Source organism: Lathyrus oleraceus, chromosome 5, assembly GCF_024323335.1.
Source record: "Lathyrus oleraceus cultivar Zhongwan6 chromosome 5, CAAS_Psat_ZW6_1.0, whole genome shotgun sequence".
Taxonomy (NCBI): Eukaryota; Viridiplantae; Streptophyta; class Magnoliopsida; order Fabales; family Fabaceae; genus Lathyrus; species Lathyrus oleraceus.
Window position 1 is genome coordinate 548,910,608 of NC_066583.1, and position 14,610 is coordinate 548,925,217.

Here is a 14,610-nt window from a genome sequence, read left to right on the forward strand (position 1 = left end):
AAAAAGGCAAAGAAAAATCTTTTTTTAACAAAAATGATCTATGAAAAAAAATCACTATTCTAACTATATATATTCTTCTATATTTCAACTATAAAATATACATGTAACCTTAGAGGTTATAATAAAAATATTGAGAATAATGTCTAAAAAAGAACACTTATATTTGAACTATTTCAACAACAAAATCAGATAAATTTTATAATCTCATTAATAAAAATAAATTAATTATTTAAAAAACAATTAAATTAATATATCAACTAGCATTTTCAACCCTTTATTCATTAGATCACTAAAGTTTGACAAAAATAAATATAAATTTTATAAAGCTAATAAAGTTTTATTTGATAATATTTGCAAATAAACTTTTAATTTTATTTAACACTGAGAATACAACGAATGTCATTCTTAATTTACAAGCATGTATTTTCCTTTCAAATAAATTGTATATTTTTATATGTGATTATTAATTCATATCATTCTCTTAATTATAATTCACAACAAATTACTGTAATATAAATTTAATAATCATATTTTAAAAATAATTTTTTAATATATTTAAAATTCAATAAAAATAAATAAACTAATTTACAACCGAACATCGCGCGAGTCTTAATCTAGATCAAACCTGTTTGTGACGCATTTGAATTTTACCTCTTGAAATCTGGACATGAAACGGAAATTATTTGATGATTCAGATTTGAATTTAGGAAAGAAAAAACAATCTTTGCTTAGTTGGTGAGGTTGCTCTAAAAGTGTAAAAAAAAAAGACTATAAATATTATCTTGAAATTGCATTTTAATCTTATTGATTAAAATATAACTCTTTTATTTTATTTACAAAAATAAATATTTTTAATGTTATAATTTAAATAGAAAATCATTGTATTTAAATTTTATAAATGATTCATTTTCAATATAAGAACAAGGTCTCCAAATTTTGAGACAGGCTCTATTTATAACATGCATATGCATATGCATATGCATATGATGAAGTCGTCTATATAAAATCTTTATGATTTGAAGAATATTTAAAATAGCGATTTTGTGGCATTAAAATTTGCTGTTCTTGCTAAATCCTACTTTCACACCGTCAAGCAAATGTCACTGTCCGATTAAGATCAAACCGTTTGATTTAAACTCAAACTCAGTATTTTTATAATTATAAAAATAAAAATAAAAAAAGAATGTGTTTTTTCTAATCATACGATCATAATCAAACTACTACTATTATTGTGAGATTGTGACTGCGTGAAAAAGTTGTCTGAAGTAGATTGAGATTCAATTTTGTGAGTAAGTAGCTGTGAGCCATCTAAGTAAAATAAATTGTTTTTTGATTAAGCAGTTGGATGATGATATTTGCTTATATTACATGATGAGAAAAAAGGTAGGACTAATTCAGGAAGGACGAGTAGAGAAAAAGACGAGTTAAGTTGGTAGCATAAAAGTGCTTTTGCTCCAAACTTTATGATGAAGATTAAAAATGGAATGGAGTGTGGTGGGGAATAAGGGAAAGGCATTCTGCACCCACAAAATTGACATTTGGCACATGGATTGCATAATCAATCATCAATCAGTACTAGCCAAGCCACACAAAAGCCTATCCACAAAAAAAAGATTTTATATTATATATTTTGAAATAGAGTTTTATTGTTTATTATGTTTTTTTTTAATTTAAAAGATTGTGTAAACACATGTTTTTTTTACCGAGGTTAGTTCTGTCATCATATGATCTCAGTCCCCTTCCAATCGCAGTCACGGAGGATCGAAGTGCAGTCCTCCCTATCAAATTCAACGTCAATCACCACAAGACCAACTAACGCTTAATCTCTACAAAAATGAGGATTGAAATGGTACTTTTTAATTCCTAGGGGCCAAATAGATCTGTGTTTTTGCTGAAGGGTGAGATGCTCATACAATGAGGTCTAAGAGGTCATTGCACTGAGACAAAAATCCACATTGTTGGGGTTATTGATTTGATAATGACAGCACAGTAAAATACAAACAAGCCTTAAAGTGAGACATGGAATGATCTCCATCCGTGTGGGAAGTTATTATTCTGCAAAATTGTATTGCAAGGAACAGTTAAAGTAGTACAACATGCAAAGTAAAATACAAAACCTGGCAATTGACAGTAGAAGGGTAAACACATTATTACTCTCTCTCTCTGCATCAAAGCAATGATAATAAAATAAGAATTTGGTGAGGGCCATGTACATGTGGATGCAGAAGGAGAAAACAAAAGAGTAAAGCTGCTATAAACCTTTCAGAATCTACAAGATTCAACTAACACTAGTGACTGCATTAAACACTTGTTCAATATCAAGTATCAAGAAGCTTTTAGTTTACATGACCATTCAAGTTAACATACATTTATGATCCTGCAAATATAACAACTCAACTCCCTTTGTCCCAAATTATAAACCGCTTCCGCCATTTTACTATTAGACTATAGCGTTTATAGATGCTATAGCATAGCGAAATTTTAACAAACCACTATTTTCTGTTGTCCGTGATTGACAACATTGTATAGATGTTCAAAGAAAAGTGAAATGAGGGTGCATATGAAAATATTGTAATGCAGAAGCTAACTTCAATTTAAGAGAAGCCGTTCGTTGTAAAAAAAACTCGGTCGATATGAGATTATTGAATAATTATTTTTTCAGAAGTGCTTCTTGTGAAGTTTATCCAAAGAGGCTCTATATGAATTCTAAAACTGGACAAGATTTGCTAACCTATCATGAACTTCATCTTCATTATACTTCCAGTGATAACTACGACGCGTCGTTGGAACTTTGCTCTTCATTCGTGCTGCTCAATTCAATGTCGTTCGTGCGAGTCTCAACGGATACATTCGATAAACTAGACTGATCAGGGCTTTTGTTTTCAGTTTCCTTTTCAGCTGCGTCTCCCGTAAAGGAATTGAGGGCAAGCTGGCCAGAATAAAGGAATAGACCAACGGAATTCAGGCCGAAAATAAATGTTGCAAGGTAGGTCAAGCCGTTTATTATCGTCCTGTGAAAAATTTGTCATATGGTTGTCAGGTGTTTCCAAAGTTAAAATAACGGTAACGTCCCAGATAGATAAGAGATCGAAACTACCTTACTGTGATAGTTATCTGGCGAGCCTGAAAAGCATACCATTATACTGTTAGATTATGGTGCAAGCAAGAAAAACAAATGAGTATCAATGCATGAAGAACATAAATAACTGTTGTGTAGTTATTTTCTTCTAGTAATTGAACAGATTGCTTTTGTATTTATATTAGTCCTGTTGATGTGAATTGTGAAACAAAAACAAATTTATCAACTCATGTATAAGCATCTCAGTAGCCACATTATCAAAATTCAGCCTGAAATGCAAAGGTGGAGAGGGACCAAAACTGAAGATTTAGAAATGGGGAGAATAAAAAGTAGAATGAGGCAAAATAGAGGGACTGGAACTATATTTATGCCTAACTATTTTTCCCATTTGATATCTTACACTTTTTTGCTTACTTGTATAGGAATCAAAATCAGAACATAACTGTCAGAGCAACACAAAACTGGTATTGTTGTACTTAATACAAACGATTGACCACAAATATAGGCTATAGCAGCAAATATTGTTATCTTAAATGCAGAAGTTCGTTCAATGCATATACATTCGTACAAAGACATATAACACCTTGTGATGATCATAACAACAGGCACAATTTTTTACTCGAAACAAAAATTGCAACAGTAAATTTGTATATTTACGGGTTCTCTGTTGGGGGTATTCCAGCTATAATAAGCATTGAAAATTGAATTTTCTACACAGTCAAGAATGCATTTAAATAAAAGAATAGTATCTACATCTTAAATATTGGTTCCCGTTTAATATCTTACCCTTTCTGCTTACTTGTATAGTTATGAGTTATGAGTTATGACAATCAAAACATTTAAAGATTCACATGATTGGCAGTTTAGTGCTTGTTGTGATTGTATTTCTGTTTGTCGAATATCATCATACATGCTGTATATTTATATGCAAAAGAGATATACACAATAGGTAATGTTATAATATACACTTATGACTAATTGATTATATACGGATTCTCAATAGTACTCAACACTCAGAGTGCTCAGGAATGAAAGACACGGGATAACAATGAATTAATACAGTTCAACATTAAATAGCTATGCGATTAAACAATGTTGCAAACTTTAGATTATGTCAGTACACCAAGCAACAATGAGACTACTAGAGGGTGAAACCCTGGCAGTTCAAAACATTTTGATCAAATGTATCGAAGCAATGCGCTTGGTCTGTTATTGATTGGTAAAGGGATAAAAAAGCCACATAATTGAAGACATATTTCCTAAAGGACACAACACAACAACAATCAAAGCAACTGCATGTTCCTTGAATACATGTTGCTGAAGCTACTATTTCATTAATCAAAATTGAAATGTTTAGAGTTTTCATTGTTTTGCAGTAACTCTTCGGAGTCTCAACAAAGGTATAGCTCGCTAATTGTCCTATATTTTTTTGATTCAATTAATTAATCAGAAAAAACAAGTTCATCTGATTCCAAGAAACATGTTTGCAACAAAAAGAACAAATACAGATAAAAGAACATACAGAGAAATCCTCTGAAAGGGGTTGCCGGCTGAGACCCGCCTCGATGATGGTGGTAAACTTATACAAAATAAGAGAAATAACCCCGGCTGATATTGCCCCTAGAAATGCTTGAACAGGTGAAGGTGGACCCTTAGTAGTCTGTATTGAAGCAGTCCCCATTGCTTTCAAGGTCTCTAGTGCTTCTTCCTTTACTGATTTCTCTCCTGAAGACCTGAATTGCTAAAATCACAACAACAACAACAACAAAAAAAAAAACTCATTTCAATGAATACAGAAAAATGTAAGATTGGAAAGAAAAAAGAGAAGAGGGTTGAAACTTCAAACCGTTTGTTTGAGACGTTTGGCCCTGCGGCGGAAGGAGCGGAAGAGGAGGAAGGAGATGGCACCGGTGAGGAGAATACTGGAAGCAATTTGGATGAAAGAGGGGTCGTCGGTGGTGGAGAGAAGAGAAGGAGAGGAGAGGGATGGGATTTCGATGGGTCCATCTGCACCGTCAGTTGTGATTGTTGTAATGATATCTGCGAGAAATGTTAATGCGGATGAAGTTGAAGGAGGAATGGCTGAAATTGAAAAGGAAGTGGGTTTTTTGTGGAGAAAAGGGAGAAGAGAAGGTTTATGGTTATGGTTATGGTGGTGAGTTAGTGATAGTGGGAAAGGAAGGTTGTTTGAGAAGTGGAGGTGGTGGTGGCACTGAAACTGCAACATTGGTGCTTGTGTTGTGTGTTATCTATGGAAGAATAACAAGTGTTCTGTTATCTAAATATCTTGTGGAGTTAATTCTCTTTGGCTTTTGGTGGGAAAACCAAACACCCACATATCCATCCATTCATTGATATCATCTTATATATATATATTTCTTAATATACCCTATGCTTTTTTTTAAAGCATCATGCAAAAATTCAAAAATATTTTTCATTTACGGAGATACACTTCTTCCCGATGCATTCCAACATACATTCACTACATATCATTTTGAGTTATACCCTATTATTTAGTTTAGTTTATTTCGGAGATGCATCTTTGAAAGTTTTTCGTAGTTACATTTTTGTAAGAGAGACACATCAGTACCACATCCAAAGACATGTGATTTTTCAAATTAAAATTAAGATTCATAAAATAAAATTAGGATTACATAGACGAGTTCAACATAAAATGTGACATTACACTTTAATATCCAGGTGAACGCTTCAACATCTTCAGAATATCTTCGACCGGTCTTGAAATCGTCGCTTCCAACTCGAGCGGAACTTTTATTTCGATACAGAAATACGTATTCCATACAACCCTTAAATCTGTTTGCATCTTGAGCTCAAATTTGTTGAACTTAATCTTCTCTTTGTTGTCAATCGACGGTTAACAGTACTCGAGCTTCATAATCTTTCGATTGTCTCCGTAAGGTAAGAGATAATGGATATCGTTTTTGAAATCTTCGAGAGAGGTGAAATCGATGAGTTTAAACGTGCACCCTAGTGTAGAACTGGAGAAGGAGACATTTGCGACATATCAATCAATGTTTATCTGTGATATTTGAGACATTTTTCAGTTTGTGTGAAATATAACATAAGAGCACCTTAATGTATAGAAGTCATAGATCAATATGGACCACTCAATAACTAGCAAGCTGATTCCAAAGATATATCTCTAGTTTCTGCACCCTACTATCTTGTTCCGGATATGTATCTTTGGAACTTCTCCTGAATCACTTTCATTACAGAACCTCTAAAACAAAACTTTTTTCTTTACAAAAGAATAAATGTTGTTATGGGGATGATCAAGAATGCATTAAGACATAATATGAACAAATGTTGAATATATTACACTTCATTTATATTGAGACACAATTACATACACTTATTTGTCCGGCTAAACAAGAAATTAAAACGAATCGAAACATATGTCACCGGCTAAATCTATGGGTGGTACCCCCTTGAACTTTTGCGCACTTGATTCTCTTTCAATGTTGCTTAATTTCTCAAACTCTAGCATCCTTTCCAAAAAATGATTCGGCCAAGTCTCTGCTTTTGTTGTTGAATGAGTCGTTCACTCCGGTGATGTAAGTGGTATAATGCATCCCGATTTTCAGTAAACATGAACAAAATGACTTGATTTTGAGAGTCACCAAATACACATAATACAATCATTTGGATTTTGTGGTGGGGCGGTACGCAGTGGAAAAAAGGTTTTCGAAAAAACGTATCGTGTTAGATAAACACACACTCGATCATACACACATGCTATTAGGTGACCCATTTTAGAGAAGCACGTCCATTTTGTCTCCGGAGCAGATCCGCTAAGGCAAGGAACAAGAGACTTGTAAACTTCATCACAATGTTCTTTCTTTCCGTACAATCGTGTGTATGTTTCTTTATGAGTCCTCAACTCTTGGATAAGTTGATGACGGACAAGTATGTTATTATCTTCTCATTTATCGAGTAAAGTCGAAACAACTCTATATCTACAATTATCATCCCCCTCAACATTGCTGATCCGCTCGATGTATTTGTGGATAAATCGACATCTCGTCAATAAATTGAATCTTTGGTGGAAGCGACGTAGGAGGTGATTTGCTAATGCGAGCTCCTTTGACAACACTTTTTTGAGATTTTGGAGTTGGTGAGTCAGGAAAAACTTTGTCAACATGTTCAAAATATGAAGGTGACCGTGTAGTCGAATTGTCATTCAATGTAGGCTTAATTTTCTTTGGAGCACCTTTTGTTTTTACCGGTTGAGAGGGCGGTTTCATGTCGGTGGTTTCCAGATAGACAATCTTACTCAATTGCTCTTTGATGTGGAGTTTCATGTTGTCATCAAATTTCAAAAATCTCTCTTGTATCACTTCCCATTTGGTCAAAATATAGATATTTGATTTACCGTCATTCATGACACGATCATTATCAAACCTAAGTCTCTTCCAATGAGTGTAAACCTCATCCATTCTTATTGAATCGCCAAGTTTCACCTTTTTTTGTAATAACACAAGCACATGGAAGACCATATGTTTTCACAATTGTGCATTCACACTTTGCGCTATCGGAGCCTACATTATCAACTCATTTTTCCATGTGAAAAATATAATTCAAACCCGCCTGAGAAATGTTACCGACCAACTGAGAATAAAGAGTGTTGTCTTTAAATTTGTGTTCCAAGACTGTGATGCTCCGACCAAATGATGTTTGTATCTCATTATGCTACTTTTAAATCATGTTGTTCACGAAGTCCCAATCTCTACACAAACCACCCTTAGTATTTTCCAACCAATTTTTCAAAGTGGCATGACAGACTCAACTCTGTTAGTTGTTGTATTTCCAAGGTGTCTAATGTAACGCTCCGAATTTTCATCCAAAACATGACTTAGAAATTATTAAAAACTAGATTAGGACCCGCGTGATGCGCGGATGATAAAGAAGATCGTGCGGATAGTAAATAGAAATTGTTGAAATAAAATAAAACTTTATTCATGGTAGATATTATTTATTATGAAAATTCTAATATAGATAATAAAATTAGCATAACAAAAGAAAATAGTCTAATTTTAATTGAAAAATAGTACATTTATAAATATGGAAATGTAAAGTGGGACATCAAAATAAATGTTAAAACATGAAAGATAACTTCAAAATTAGAATCAATTTTTATGGGTTTTTAGTTATTTTTTTTCTTAGATGAGCCGTTGTTGTTCCTTTGTTTTGCTTTAATGAATTTTTTAGTCTTTAATTTATATATAAGAAGTGACTCATCATCATCAAATGATAATATCTGAACTTAATTGTTTCTAATAATAAAAAATATGTACACTTGATTAAATATAATATTAATCATTGAATACCTATATTTATTATTTATAATTTAACAAAAATATGAAGAATATTATTTTGATTATAAATAAAATAAATATAATTAATTATAAATATGAATAAAATAATATATAAAATGATCTTTTTTATGTTGATAGTTTTCTATATTATATTTTTTTTAAAAAATTGATATGAATATTTATAATAATAATAATAATATATAAGCAAACCATGTATATTGATTATTAATTATAAAGCAGTAAGGATCTAACAAACGGTTAATTGTCATAAATTTAATTATTAAATATGTAAAATATGATTGGCAAAATAGTAAATGAATATTATTTCTAAATTATAATAGAGTTAGAATCCAATTAATTCTTAATAATGATAAAATTGAATTAGTCAATTATTTAATAGGCAAGTAAATTGAATTAGTCAATTATTTAATAGGCAAGTAAACAGTCCTATCAACTCGTTTTAAACGGTATGAATTGTGAGTTATAAAAACTTTAAACCATTATAAATTTTTATTATTATATTCACCAAAATGACATTAATATTTTGAATAACCTTTTACATTGATTTACGACGTTTTGTCTTAAGAATAATTGTCATTCTTCTATTATTAGTGGTAAATAAACTTTATTTTTATAGAGAATAAAATTTAGATTTTTTATTAAAGAATAAAATTTATATTTTGTTGATTCAAATTAAGTATTAGAATTTTTTACGAAAATAACCCACTTTTTCAAGGAAATTCCAAAAATACCCCTGGTTTTAAAAAATAATCCCAAACTACCCCACTTTTAGGAGGAGTCGTCAATTGAATTGGAGACTCCTCTTAAAAATTGAATGGAGGCGCCAATTGGATTGGCTAGGGTAGGTGCCATAGCCAATTGGATTGGCGCCCCTGTGTAGGGCTTAAGAGGAGGCGCCAATTCAACTGGAGCCTCAGTGTAAAATGCAAATTTTTTTGGTAAATGGTATACGTGATAGATAAATTTGATACAGGACCAATTGATATTAATAACATTTGCCGTTTACACAAAGAAACCTAATGGTGATAACCAGGATCACCTAACCGACCCCCGGTCCCACATCCTCTAGCTACCCTAACCCGTGGCCCTAACCCACATTGATGATTCGGTGCCGGTGTTTGAGCATCTGAGGGGCCAAGAGCGTCACTACCAATTACAGGAGAAGGTCTGTTGAGGTAGTCAGACAAGTCGACATATTCTTCAGTATGCATCGATGGTGTACCGCTGTAGCTGAGCTCATGACCCATGCCAGAGAAGTTGGGATGTGGTTGACTCATTGATGGGCGACTGGGACGGTTGAAGGGAGACATGGGTGTGAACGATGCGTCGAGGAAAGGTTGGAAAGGTTGTTGGGGTGTTTGGTAGAGATAGGGTTGTTGGATGTTTTGGTTTTGTGAGGTTTGGGCTTCTTGACTACGGTAGGAGGAGGGGCGGTTGGTGTTGAATGATCGTTGGGTGTTCTGGCTTAGGCGACTTTGGTAGGGTGATGAGGTGGGTGCGAAGCGATGTTGAGTCTCAGGTTGATGGTCAATTTTTTGGTGGTGCTATGAGGTATGCTCTTGGTATTGGGGTTGGGTGTATGGAATGTTTTGGTTGTATGTTTGTGTGTTGGTTGAACGGAACGTTTGACGGACAGGGGGTTGTGTGTATCCGATCTGACACTGTTGTTGGGGTTTGATGTTGAGGTGTCAGGTGTGTAAGTCATCTGACGTGGGTCGTACAAGTACATATCCTCGGCGATGAACTGAAAACCAACCGATCTGTACCAAGCCATATAAGTACGACTTGGTTTTTCTTCAGTTGGCATGACTGCGTCAGTTAACACATGGTCATGACGGTGCTTCCATTTGCGACACTCCGATCTTGCGAAGCTTTGCCATGGATTGAAGTTCCATTGGTCGTTAACTTTGCGTAAATGCCATTCTCCTAGGCTAGCTGGGGGATCTGGGATATTTTGGGGCATAAAAGATAAGAATCTTCGCAAGAAGGTGGTGAATGCTGGGAATGCTCTAACTCAGTTGTCATTTCAATATTATCATGATGAAATTAGACTGTCTAGTGAAGACGCAGGGAGATGGCTAAATAACATACCAGTAGAGCAGTGGACAAGGGAATTTGACGGAGGTTGTCGATGAGGCCACATGACAACAAACCTTGTGGAATGTATGAACGGGGTATTCAAAGGAATTCGAAATCTGCCGATAACCGCCTTGGTAAGATCAACCTATTATAGGTTGGCTTCTACGTTCGCAACCATAGGTGAAAGATGGAGTGCGGTGTTAATGTCCGGGCAAGTATTCAGTGAGTGTTGCATGAAGGTCATGAAAGAGGAGAGCATCAAAGCTAGCACAAACGCTGTAACAGTCTTTGACCGTCATAGGCAAAATTTCAGCGTCCAGGAAACAATGGACCACAACGAGGGGAAATCAAATTTAGCCTACGCTGTTAGACTAAACAGAAGTTAGTGCGATTGTGGAAAATTCCAGGCCTTCCACATACCTTGCTCCCATGTCATTGCAGCATGCGCTTATACTCGTCAAGATGCTTATAGCCATTTATCTGATGTGTACAAGACCGACATCGTCATGAATGTATATAATCAAAGCTTCTCGGTACTACCAATGGAGGATTATTGGCCTCCATATGAAGGTGATATTGTTTGGCACAATGACGAGATGCGTAGAAAGAAAAAAGGAAGGCCAAACAGCACACGTATCAGAACAGAGATGGATTCCACATATAAAATGATAAGATTATGTAGTATCTATCGTTAACCAGGACACACCAAGAACAATTGTCCCAATCGAGGAGCATCATCTAGGTCTTAAGCTTTTTGTAACATTGTATTTCTGTAACCTTCAATCATTATATATCATTAAGTTTTTGTTACAATGAGGTTCACAACAAACATCAATACAAAATAAGCTATCTGAAAACATAAATATTTCTAACTGATTACAACAATCAAATTGATGTCGTCTCGACCGAACATCATTTCCCTAGCATCCTTATCAATCTTCATTCGCACCCAACCAAAGATACTGTCAAGTCTCTCAATACTTCTAATTTTTTCCCCTTCTGGTATTTTCCCATCTAACCAACAAACCAACTCCCTCTTCAGTTGATCGAACGCAATGATGTTCCAGAACAACATCAGCATCTGAGGTTTGTCTCTCGCATAAATCACTTTACCGTATCGGCGACGAACACTAAACATGATTGCCAAATGATTGTATGAGATGTGGAACAATTACTCACACAACGCATCTATTTATAACACAAAAATTGCATTTTAGGAGGAGTCTCCAATTGAATTGGCGCCTCCTCTTAAGCCCTACACAGGGGCGCCAATTGGATTGGCGCCTCCATTCAATTTTTAAGAGGAGTCTCCAATTCAATTGGCGACTCCTCCTAAAAGTGGTAGTTTGAGATTTTTTTTGAAACCAGGGGTATTTTGGGAATTTCCTTGAAAAAGTGGGTTATTTTTGTAAAAATTTCTATTTGATATTCAATTTTAATAAATATTAATTATGAATAATTTCTAGAGAAATATTTATTTTTATTGAATATTTATCTTAGTAACTTTTTTTATTCCGTATAATTTATTAATATTAGAGATAATGATTAATATGTATAATACATTGTACATATTTTCTATGCCTCTAATTTTTAAAAGTGTAAAATTTAGTTCTCATACTAATAATATAAAATGTTTACTTTTTTATTGAATATAATCTAATAGGCCTTTATTATCTATATTTATTATTTATAATTCAAATAAAATTAATTTTATTATTAAAAATAATAAATATAAATAATTATTATCAAGAATAAAATAATGTAAAAAAATGATATCTTCTATTTATTTTTATATTGATTGTTTTCTATGTTATATTTAAAAAAATTATATGAATATTTATAATAATATTAATGTATAAGTAAACACTTTATTTTGGTAATTTTTTGTCATGGTCCTTGATGTTATTAATATTTGGGATAAAAATATTATATGTTATATATTTTTTAAAAATGGATTAAAATAAAATAGTATATTTATTATTCATAAAAAAAAATATTGACCAAAAAAATGTATAAGATTATATATTCCTATAATATTGATAATACAAATTAAATCAATCTGAACCAATACAAATTTTCCCATAGTTTCAGCTTTGTAATCATAGGTCATGACGATATTCAATCTCCATTATTGGTTTGATTGGGGGCATGAGATAGTAAATTACACCATAGAAATACACTCAGCAAATATACAAATATAATAAATTGGTAGTTAACCTTGAGAAACACTCCGAATACACTAAAAACATAAAAGGAAAAGGAAAATTATTGATCAATATATTTTATTTTTGTGTTTTTAACATATTTGAAGAATTATATATATATATATATATATATATATATATATATATATATATATATATATATATGGATTTATCAAAAATTATAATCAACTATTGGAGTTTACGGAAAGGGGAAATTAACCGTAATTGGAGATATCCAAAATTGAATCTTGCAAGAACAACTTCATGCATACCAAATGCATCAATCTTAATTCCAAATCGATTTGTCGGAAACAGTAGCAAGGGGAAACTCCAACAATAATTAAGGAAATCCAAGATCAAATTCTGCAAGAACAATAATCCAAAATCTATTTGTCAAAAATGGTAGAAAGAAAAAGTTGAACCAGTAATGGTAGGAAGTAGAAAATTAAACTATAATTGGAGAATTCTAAAATCTATCTGTATGCAACAATCTTAATTCCAAATCGATTTGTCGAAAACGGTAGCAAGGGGAAACTCGAACAACAATTAAGGAAATCCAAGATCAAATTCTGCAAGAACAATTATCCAAAATCTATTGGTCAAAAATGGTAGAAAGAAAAAAATTGAACCAGTAATGGTAGGAAATAGAAAATGAAACTGTAATTGGAGAATTCCAAAATCTATGTGTCTGTATGCAGTAATCTTAATTCCAAATCGGTTTGTCAGAAACGGTAACAATAATTAAGGAAATCCAAGATCAAATTCTGCAAGAACAATAATCCAAAATCTATTGGTCAAAAATGGTAGAAAGAAAAAAATTGAACCAGTAATGGTAGGAAGTAGAAAATTAATTGTAATCGGAGAATTCCAAAATTTATGTGTCGGTATCAATAGGAAGAAGAAAATCGCACTATAGAAAGAAGAAAATCGAATGGGAGAACAACCATACTTCCTAAGATATTTGTATGAGTAGGAAAAAGAATTTGTCATTTGTAACGTGGTATTGGAGGATCAGGAAATGTGAAAGGAGGCTTTTGAAGAGAAAGAGTCAAAATTTAGGTGTTGGCAAATAGTAGTGTTTTGATTGGTGGTTTAGTAGAAGATGTACACATAAGCTAATAAGATGATGTGAGTTATTTTTGTAAAAATTAGGATTAAGTGTCGCAAAATAATTTGAAGCATTGGATTTAATATATATAAATAGATATTTATTCAGATAAAATATGTGGATTTTGAAATAATCAAATTCGGTGACAATTCAATTTTACAAGCGAAAAATCACAGCATTTCTACTCCATTCAAAGATAAATAAATAAATACTTAAAATATAATGCAATCAATTTATAAACCACTGGAGTATTTTTTTATTGAAAACCCCTTCTTTTCCACGACCATGTATCAAGCAGACATCAATCACTTTGAAACTCCACATTTGTACCTAAAATGTTGTTGTAAGGGGTCAGTTTCCATTAACCACAAACCATATCAAACTAAACTAAACAAGAGCTAAAAAACCAGGCAGATAAATATACACATATCACGTCCAAGAAAATTGAATAAAAGAAAAATTCACCAAAGTTGTTAATATCGAACAGTAGCCGATACAAACGCACATGAAGTAATTAACTCAAGATTAAGAATAACAACGACTACAAAGAATTATATGCAACTATGCATGCTTTTAAATCTAAATGATCCGAATATAAACTGCCACACAGGCAACTCGTCACAAAGGCAATCCACCACAAAGACAACCATTAAGAGATCTTTAAACGCCATAAAAACAATCACACATAGATCTTTACCCGCCACTAAGACACTCACAGAATAGAAATGACATGCATGATAAAAATGAAAATATAGTTCCGCCACCTAGCCCAACATATCCATG

General features: G+C 32.8%; 1 protein-coding gene across 3 annotated transcripts; it reads right to left on the reverse strand.

Annotated features, from left to right (window-relative positions):
- Positions 1-1,835: 1,835 nt before the first annotated feature.
- On the reverse strand, positions 1,836-5,420 carry LOC127086282 (uncharacterized). Of its 3 annotated transcripts, none has more exons than XM_051027016.1 (5): positions 4,926-5,420; positions 4,602-4,820; positions 3,098-3,123; positions 2,732-3,011; positions 1,836-2,055 (listed from the first exon to the last, which is right to left on the reverse strand). In XM_051027016.1, the coding sequence occupies exons 1-4, from the start codon at positions 5,304-5,306 to the stop codon at positions 2,771-2,773; spliced, it is 867 nt and encodes a 288-aa protein (XP_050882973.1). In that variant the 5' UTR covers positions 5,307-5,420; the 3' UTR covers positions 1,836-2,055; positions 2,732-2,770. The 3 variants fall into 3 exon arrangements, with proteins under 3 accessions (XP_050882973.1, XP_050882974.1, XP_050882972.1); XM_051027017.1 differs by having other exon boundaries at positions 1,836-2,163; XM_051027015.1 differs by lacking the exon at positions 1,836-2,055 and having other exon boundaries at positions 2,278-3,011.
- Positions 5,421-14,610: the final 9,190 nt, after the last annotated feature.